The sequence below is a fragment of the Haliotis rufescens genome, unplaced genomic scaffold (assembly GCF_023055435.1).
Source record: "Haliotis rufescens isolate VD_foot unplaced genomic scaffold, xgHalRufe1.0.p SCAF_3, whole genome shotgun sequence".
NCBI lineage: Eukaryota > Metazoa > Mollusca > Gastropoda > Lepetellida > Haliotidae > Haliotis > Haliotis rufescens.
In genome coordinates this window covers 7,004,490-7,014,485 of record NW_025964001.1, presented here as the reverse complement: position 1 = coordinate 7,014,485, position 9,996 = coordinate 7,004,490, and the positions used below count along the sequence as shown (strand labels likewise).

General features: G+C 40.8%; 1 protein-coding gene across 5 annotated transcripts in view; it reads right to left on the bottom strand.

The window, feature by feature from the left end:
• Positions 1 to 2,838: 2,838 nt before the first annotated feature.
• LOC124131782 (protein sel-1 homolog 1-like) overlaps positions 2,839 to 9,996 on the bottom strand; it is a 44,700-nt gene continuing 37,542 nt past the window's right edge. For 3 of the 5 annotated variants that reach the window (XM_048403635.1, XM_048403636.1, XM_048403637.1), the window contains 4 exons: positions 9,794 to 9,868; positions 8,698 to 8,870; positions 6,878 to 7,003; positions 2,839 to 5,834 (listed from right to left, as the gene is read on the bottom strand). In XM_048403635.1, coding sequence (XP_048259592.1) covers positions 5,703 to 5,834; positions 6,878 to 7,003; positions 8,698 to 8,870; positions 9,794 to 9,868 — 506 coding nt within the window. In that variant the 3' untranslated portion in view covers positions 2,839 to 5,702. The remainder of the gene's footprint in view (positions 5,835 to 6,877; positions 7,004 to 8,697; positions 8,871 to 9,793; positions 9,869 to 9,996) is intronic. The other 2 variants (XR_007223252.1, XR_007223253.1) reach the window with 2 other exon arrangements.

The following is a 9,996-nucleotide window of genomic DNA, read 5'->3' as shown; positions in this document are numbered from 1 at the left end:
CTTTGTCTCCAATGAAGCATAAAAACCTTGTTTTGTTTATTGATTATTTTGTGTGAATTAAATACGTTATAAGAACTAATTGTGTCATGTTGTTTATCGGCCTTTAAGATAATGTTTGACTGGGCCTCAGTACATGGGGATTGAGGCCGATGTCTTCCTTGAAGGGGCGGTGAGTTAGTCGTGAGCACTAAGATCTGTTTTCAGTGAGATTGGTTTAAAGACGATGATCTTAAGAATATACAGTAAACTACGTTTATAACGAACACGCTTATAACGAACTGATCGATATAACGAACTTAGTTTTTAGTCCCGGCCATTTGTTGTGTATATGCTGTATATATGCTTATAACGAACTACGGCTATTACGAACTAAAATTAGTGGTCCCTTTGAGTTCGTTATAACCATAGTTTACTGTAATTTGTTTTCTGTGAAGGCAACACAAGGTATACAAAATTTCATGTCTTACTCTTTTCTATAAATACAGTACATGACATACCAAATGAGTGAGTATGGTTTTACGCGGCTTTTAGCAATATTCCAGCAATGTCACCGCTAGGGACGCCAGAAATGGACTTCACACATTGTACCCATGTCGGGATTTGAACCTGTGGTCATACCAAATGAGAGGATAACACGGATTACAAAGGTGCACCTACATGTTCAGTCTCGGCTAGCCTTGCAGATACAATTGTATGTCGGTTTGTCTGCATATACACTACTCAAAGTTTGCTAAGGATCACCACTTATAATTGGCAACAGGGGCAATCAGGTAGCCTAGTGATTGAAGCGCCGAAGCCCTTGGTTCGATTCCCAGCATGTGTACAATGTGTGAGGACCATTTCTCGTGTCCCACACCATGATATTGCGCAAATATTGCTCAAAGCGGTGTAAAACCATACCCACTCACTCACTATAATAGGTAATATGTCAAAAACTGTGTGCATCTGTTAAACTAGCCAAAGACAGTATTGGTGAAGACATGATTAATAAACAAAAGTCTGTTGTCATGTGCCACACAATGCGAAGAAACAACACGTGACCAACAATCAGTCAGATCAAGCTGTCAAAATAAGAGAATCTGATCAAATCTGTGTGGTGGGACGCTGTTCACCTGCATATCGCTGGGTAGGTGATCCAAACGTCCGGTATCGATTCCATGCCCTGCCGATCACACAAAGGACGTTTGCAACGTAAGGTTGTATTGACCAAGCTTCTAGCATGCCTATGCATCTGCTTAATTCTTCAATCGTCAAACAATGTCTTGGGGGCTTAAGTGCATTCAGTTGTTGCAATCCTTAGTAGAATGTTGTTGAGCTCTTTGATAATGTGCAATGATTCTGTCACGATACATCAAAGCACATGTTTTCAAGCACCTCATATCCATGACTGCATGCCTGTCCATTCATCATGAAACTGAGGTCCTATAGGAGTAACCCAATCATTGAGTGGGTGAGTGAGTTAGGTTTAACGCGGCTTTTAACAGTATTCCAGTTATATCGCGGCGTGTCATGTGGGAGGAAAGCCCGAAGTGATGCGGGTCTCAGACGTTTACCACTTCGGTGAAACCCACGAGCACGGGTATTGTGCTGACAAACCTAGAAACATAATCGGGACGAACCGGGATTCGAACCCACATTCATAGGTTTCTGGCGTGCTCAAGGGACGCAACTCTGCACAGCGAATCGCGGCCCCAATCATTGGGTACCGGGATATTTCAATCTATATTTGTTGGATGATTTCTATATCTTAAGCAAACTTTGAGTAGCATATGATCCCCGCATACAAAAGGCTCCTGTAACATTTGAAGGAGTTTGAAGGAGTTTAACATTTTCCTGCCATAACATGGGGGAATCAAAGATCAGGGTTCACCATTGTACCAATGAGGGCATCAATGCTGGCATAGCTTGACACACAAGCTAGACTCCTGAGGTGAGGTGAGGTAAGGTGAAATTTGGTTTAAGGTCGCGTCCAAGATTATTGCACTTATATAGCGACGTGCATGTACGTGTGTGTGTTTGTGTGGCTGCTTGTACTAGTCCGCACTGATCCCGATTTATAGTGCTCGCTCACTGAGAAACCATGCGGCAGTTTAACATGAATACCCCACTCAGACACAGTATACGGACTCCGAGCCGACCAGTCCTTGTATTAGCCCCTTAATGCCGAGCGCCAGACAGGATAACAAGTACCATCTTTTAACGTCGTTTGGTATGACGCGGTCGGGGATCGAACCCCTGATCTTCCGCTTTCCGGGCGGACGCTCTACCACTAGACCACGGAGGCGGTCCACAATTGTACCAATGAGGGCATCAAGTCTAATAGTTGGAATGGCGAGAAAACACTTTAACCACTGGGCTACACCACAGGTCACAAATCAGTCAAGGATATGCAGTGCTGGCATAGCTTGACACACAAGCTGGACTCCTGAGAGATCCTTGGATACTAGTCAGGTCCGACTAAAACATGTTAGTCTTTCTCTGCAAGTGACTTTCCTTTGAAAAATGGCTCTGTTCCCCCAGCAGCCAATGATTGCCAGGTAGGCACAGCTTGGGTTGTCTGATTCCCAAGGAGCTGAGAATGTATATGGAATACAAACAGAATTGTTCGACCCCGAAATACTATCATGCACTTTGAGCATACCATCCATGCCCAATACGTCGCCAATTATTTTGACATAAACTGGCATCAGGATTAATACTCTTTTCAGTCCCAAGATGTACGTGTGGTTCACATCAACATGATCAATATACAGTACATTTAGGTGATGTGTGCTTCGCAAACCCAGTTCTTCAATACCAAATCCAATCCGTCATTGCAACAAAAGACAAGACACGTCATTCCAAATAAACATTCTGTTTCATTTTTATATCATACACACACACAACTTCCATACAGTGAGGGTACATCTGTAAGTTTTCCATGTTAATCCATACATCCTCACAGACAAAACTCCATTATGACAGACTTGAAACTGATTAAACGATCAAGTCGTAGTTACAATAGGTGAAAATGATGAAGAGTGAAACAAAAGCAAGCAAGGCAAAAAGTTACATCTCTGTATGTCAATACCGCATGGGCTTGTATACAAGTAAACTATGTTCTTCCTTCACCTGTGAATACATACGGCCACTCTGCGGTGTAATAGTGAAGGGTCTACTTTTAGTCACATAATGGAATGAGGCCGTTTATAATGCATGCTTTTTCGGAATCCTACCATTGCATGCTATTGAAGACGACTGAAAGGCTACGATGCCAATCTCACGTTGGGCTATGCAACCCGGTTGTTTCCGACTCATTTGAGTGAATGAGCATACTATTGAAGATGACAAAGGCTACGATACCGATCTCACGTTGGGCTATGCAACCCGGTTGTTTCCGACTCATTTGAGTGAATGAGCATGCTATTGAAGATGACTGAAAGGCTATGATGCCAATCTCACGTTGGGCTATGCAACTCGGTTGTTTCCGACTCATTTGAGTGAATGAGCATGCTATTGAAGATGACTGAAAGGCTACGATGCCAATCTCACGTTGGGCTATGCAACTCGGTTGTTTCCGACTCATTTGAGTGAATGAGCATGCTACTGAAGATGACTGAAAGGCTATGATGCCAATCTCACGTTTGGCTATGCACTGAGTGAGTATGGTTTTATGCCACTTTTAGCAATATTCCAGGAATATCAAGGCAGGGGACACAGCAAATGGGCTTCACATATTGTACCCAAGTCAGGAATCAAACCAGGGTCTTCAGCCTGACGAGCAAACGCTTTAACATCAAGGCTACCCGACCGCCCTCCCACTCACTTGAACAAAGTCGTGTCTTGATTAGTTGGTTAGGGAGAAACCATTTGATTTTCAGGGTTTGTGGGTTGGTGGAGGGTTCTCCCTTATTAGACACTACACCGGTAATTGGACGTATGTATTGGGGATGAGTGTAGTGTACACAAAACCTAAGTAGTGTTGACGATAAATGAATTCTGAAAACCATGAAACATTCAGCTATCCTTAACAACTCATGTCTACAATTCATTCAACATATACACATACAATTGTGTGACAATACACAGGATCAATTACACAGTACACCTTCATGGAAACATGCTTTTCAGCTTAAAGGCAAAAAAAAAATAAAAAACTTTTAACAGGATGAACACATACACAGAAAGGACACCTGTCCAAATACCAGTGCAAATAACAGCGTTTTTTCCATCCCAATTACACTATGTTCACTCAACTTCATCATTTTCGTATCATAATGACAAAACGCCATTAAATCAATATTTATCATCACATATCAATCTTATTCCTCAACATGTGTTCTAGTTTGTACACCCAGATAAAGGAAACATACAATACAAACTGCAATAATTAAATAAAATAAATATAATCCCATCAAAAGGAAAGGCAAGGGATGATCAGAGGACTTTACTTCACACTAGGTCGACAACTGCTGCGATTGAACACTGTAAATCGTGAAATTAATGCGTCTCTAAAAGAATGCGACTGCTGGCCCCTAGTCAATAATGCAACTCAATATGAATGCGACAGCCCCCTCCTCTCAAGCATCAGTGGATTTATATCTAAAGAAAATGTCCTCTGTCAGGTTTACAGGAGAATCCTCATCCTCATCCAACCTTACATTAATCCAATCACACACCAAATAGCACCGCTCATTAGCACTGATTAGAATACTTCCGCTAAAACAATACATGCACGCTGGCTCGTGTCGGCCTTTGACGCAGTCGCAAAGAACAAAGACACCGTGTTGCGTTGGTGGCGTCTGTCTGGACTTGCAGGTGTGATGTGGAATACATAGTTGTTTGTTTTCAGCATATGTCTGAGTTGGTATTTCTGCTGTCCAAAATATCTTATTGTTGATATAAATGCGTTGTTTAATAATGCGAGCAAAGACCACTCGCATTTTTCGCATTTAATTCACGCTCGCGTTAATTTCAAGATTTACAGTATTCCCAATCTACAACTCATCACCACAATCAAGACTGAGTACGAACCCAACACGAGAAGTTACCAGCATGATCAGCTGCCAAATACATAAACAATAAAGCGATCTGCGCTTTTCTCTTTTAATTACTAGGAATGTCATACTTTAATTTATTTCTCACAGTTACTTAGGGACAGACCATTTGATATTTTGTCTGTGTGTGGGGAGGTGGGGGCTGTGATTTTATCAAACAAAATAAATTGTGCCCCCAAAATTCCTCAAAAAAATAATTATTCTTCAGACTGTTGAAAAAAGAAATGCCTTTAGAAAATGACATTGTTTCAACATAAAAAAATATCGGGCTTTGTAGCTGTAGCTGAAAAAATATCTAATTTCAATACAAAATCTTGGCCACCCAGTTCCCTCTCCCCTACACCCCGGATTATCAAAGGATTGATGCATTACAGCATAAATGTTCCGTTCATTGACAATAGTTAACAATAGTTAATGCATTAAATATCCAGGAAAAAAAAAAAAAAAAATTGTGTTTTTTCTGCATAATTATATAAGGTAATACTTAAGAACTAAAAAAGCAAGATGTGTGATCAGGAATAAATAAAATAATCTCGCTTGACAGAGCAAATCTTGTAAAACAATAAAATCTTTAATTAATTACTATGGCAGTATTTACATTTATTTACAATGTACAAAAATGTAAATTTACAGATATCCGTGTCAACGAGTTGCCCCTTCGCTGTGTTACCTGGCGCGCCGTAGTAAAATAAGAAGTCCAAGAACCAGAGACAGAAGCGTGATGATGTAGAGATCCCAATCAGGCCCCAGGTACAACCGCGGGTCCAGGCGGGCGAATATACCTTGGTAATACTCAATCTGAAACACCAGCATCTCACAGTAACAACCTGACAAATATAATATCCTCCAGAGGCATTTACGGTCATCCACCTGAAACATCAGTGTCTCCAATATGTGGTGTCACCCTGGATAAGTGATTTCGTTCAAATGTGCCCATGTTTACTAAACATCAATTTCAGCCTGAACAGTACATCAATTTCCACCTGAACAGTACATCAATTTCAGCCTGAACAATACATCAATATCAGCCTGAACAGTACATCAATTTCAGCCTGAACAGTACATCAATTTCCACCTAACAATACATCAATTTCAGCCTGAACAGTACATCAATTTCCACCTAACAATACCACAATTTCAGCCTGAACAATATATCAATTTCAGCCTGAACAATACTTCAATTTCAGCCTAACAATACTTCAATTTCGGCTGAACAACACTTCAATTTCAGCCAGAACTATACTTCAATTTCAGCCAGAACAATGCTTCAATTTCAGCCTGAACAATACATCAATTGTAACAAGGTTTCATGTTCATAAACCTTTTGAAGAAAATGATACCATCCTGTCACAAACTCACTGTGGAATTAGCGTAACTTTAGAGTCAATAATCAGGTATAGATCAAATCCGTAACTTTAAAGGTGCAAAATCAGATATGCAGTTTTTTCAATGAGTCTTTTTCTCCACACTAATCATGCTCATTAATATTTTTCACTATCACAAAGTGTGTTTAGTCTAGTGTGAGTGACACATCATCTGTAATGACTGCAAGACATTTATCAATTCTTTTATTCACACGTCAAAAGTACACGATGAAAGAAACATTGTTCCTACTCTCAACCCTGCAAGTTAAATTACACAACAAATAGCCCTATTCTAATTTCTAAATGGCCTTTAACCCATATTAAAATGTTACTGATAAGAAAAGACATTTTCATATTTGAAGTGCAGGTAGGTACTCCAGACTATTCAAGGTCAACTGTCATTGCAAAAGACAGTAACAAGAGTCGAGGCTAAAGGCTCCCTTCTCCCCCCATGATGTGGCCACAAGTTAACCTCACCTCTTTGTTGAAGACATCAAAGCCGTAGAAGAGTCCAAGTTTGACAAGTGCCAGGGTTACTGGTACCTGGGCGTCCATGCTCGTCTCTGCTGCCAGGTCATAGAAGCGTTTTGCCAGATGAACATCCTGAAGTACAATTATATAATCTAAAAAACATCTTTACATGTCACAGTCATTGAGTGTGTTGGACATAATTCGTTAAGCCAAATCAGTCACAAGATAAAAAGCCTGTGTGGGGAAATAAACACACATATATATTGCAATGTGGCAGAAGATGTATTGTGAGTTTGTTTCTGATGTTTGTTAGTGGCAGTCAACTGAGGCACTCCTTACATGTCAAGTTATCTTATTGCTCGACACTAACACTGGTCCACTGGTCCGTGTCTAGTATATTTTCTTAAGGAACAGTAAAATTCAATAAATGGTGGTCCGTAGTCTAGTGTTATTTTGGGGACGAACAAAGTAATTTCAGTTTGAACGACTAAACTCTACACCCCCTGTCTAGTAGAGATCAACAGGACCAATTTTTGGGGTACTGGTCCTTTGGCCACTGACAAATTTTGGTCAGTGTCAAACACTGTACTCCCTCAGTAGCTTGTAAATAGAGTGACCTCCCTTGGTATTCATAAAAACAAGTTTTCTGTCTGCTTCCAACACTGTTTTCAGGATTCAAAAACGGAGCAAATACCTCATTCAAGACATTCGACTGTGACGAATTCTGGACATTCATGAGTGCACTGACTTGTGTAATAGGGCCACATATTTGTGCTGTGATAAATCTATCAGTGAATCTTTATCAACAGACACAAGAGTCCACCTAGTTTCCTGTAGGAACACTCAGAGCACCTGACCATGATTTAATCAGCATGTTTTAGAGATTACACATGAAAGTTGGACATGCATGCTGTACATATACCTGTTAATTATCTGAAACGTTCTGTCTGTCAAGCAGTGTTTGAAATACAAGTAATCTTAAAACCAAATACGACATAATACTCCCATAAATGTCACCTGCCCATCTTCAAAGTTACCTGCCCATATTCAAACATTAAAACTCGCGAAAAGTAAGAGACAATTCACATCTTGATTTAGTTGAAATAATGCAAACAATTGCTTGAGAATCTACGAGGAGTCTTAAAACTATCTGCCAAACAGTCAGGCAGGTGGAGGAAAATTTCATGCAGCCCGACCAAAAAGTTACAAGACGCAGGCAGGTGGGCAGGCAGGCAAGCAGTAATTTTTCGAACACTGCTGTCAAGTGTTTAACAATCTCATTAAAATCAGGTCTTAGTTCTCGCTATCGCTAAACAAAGATCTGAGGACATCCCATTAGGGGCCACGTCAGAACGACCTTTCATCCAACCAATCAGAGCGTCGCTTACCAGATCATGAAAGCGATAGTCGGGATGTGTTTTCTAATCATGCAACCATGATACATTTAACACGGGGTATTCCGAACAACAGTAACAGGTTTTATGATTATATCCATACAATCTATGCCATCTATAAGACATTCCATAATGTTCTTCTTAACAGTTTTAAATTTTTTTACCAAGAATTTGTCAAAATATGTTTTGAAGCGTAGTCGCCAGTTTGAAACTAGTGTCGCAAAGCTGGAGAAAGCTGCCTTTCGATTGGCCAATGTCGATTTCTTGTCAGTCATTTCATTGGCCGGTCAAATTTCGCGAAAGGTCATTCTGACGTGACCCGTGATGGGATGTCCTCAGATCTTTGTTTAGCGGTAGCGAAAACTAAGATCTGATCTTAATGAGATTGAGTGTTTAATGTCTTCCCAACACTGACACTGAAGGCTACTGTACCTGTCGGAGTCCAAGGCCTCTCTCGTGCATGTAGCCCAGGTTGAACATGGCCTGCGCACTGTGCTGCTGCTCGGAGGCCACGCGGTAGTGGTTGGCTGCCGACTCATAGTCGATGTCTGTCCCGAACCCATAGTAGTGGTAGTCCCCCATCCTCACTCTGGCCCATGTAGAACCTGCAGCAGAAACACCATGGTAACCAAAAGTCTGTGGAATTTATCTTAAAGCAGCAGTCTGGGCCATTCAAACCAGTGACTGACATTATCAGTGTTGTCCCATGCCGTCAGGGTATGACACGTCATCGGCAAGTTGATCAGCCATATTATTTACATGATTTAGTTGCCCCTTATAACAGGCCAAGTGCCTATCCTAACCTGGAACACCACATGGTCACGACCTGGTACTTGATTGTGACCATGACAAAAAAGTACAGTTTTTCTTTGTGTGAGTGAGTCAATGGTTCTTAATGCTAAAGTCAGCAATCAATGTTCATAAAATATTTTAATTACAAAATTTGAAGCATTCTCAAGGTCATGCAAAGATCGTACGTTCTGCACTTGTTATACCGTCTGGATAATCGACTGACAGAAGCATGCAATCATTGGAAGGGAGATAACCCTGAGGTAAACAAGTCCAGACGGTCTTAAACACATCTGAACTAGGGTTTTTTCAAAGTATGAAAAGTTACATTTTTAGGTCATTTACAGAAGAGAGGAATTGGTTAGAAAAACTCAAGACCTTTTCAAGCCTGTGCAAGCCGTGGCAATATACCAGCTATATAATGGTAGCCTGTAAATATGATAAATATGTCTAATAGTAATTGTAGTTTCTCAGCCTCAGAAGATCAAGGTTAGAATAGGTCTTCAGCAACCCATGTTATCGGGTGGTCAGGCTGGCTGACTTCATTGATGCATGTTACCATATCCCAATTGCGTGGATCGATGCTCATGATGTCAATCACTGGATTGTCTGGTCCAGACTCGGTAATTTACAGATTGCCGTCATGTAGCTGGAATATTGCTGAGTGCGGCGTTAAACAACCAACCAACCAACAAATCATGTAGAGAGCATCTGTAAAGATACAGTGAAGACAGCCTACCTTGAGATGCAGCCCGTGTGTACTGTAACAGCGCCCTCTGGTGTACTTCAAAATCCTCAAACAGTTTACTCTCACCTGGAAACAACATCCTTTAAGTAAAGCAATTGCAAGAAACACAAAAGTAAAGACTGGAATGACATTGTATGCCTAAGTTGGTTTTACTTCAGCTGCAGAGAATTCTGTGGTGGTCATCCATCCAAGTA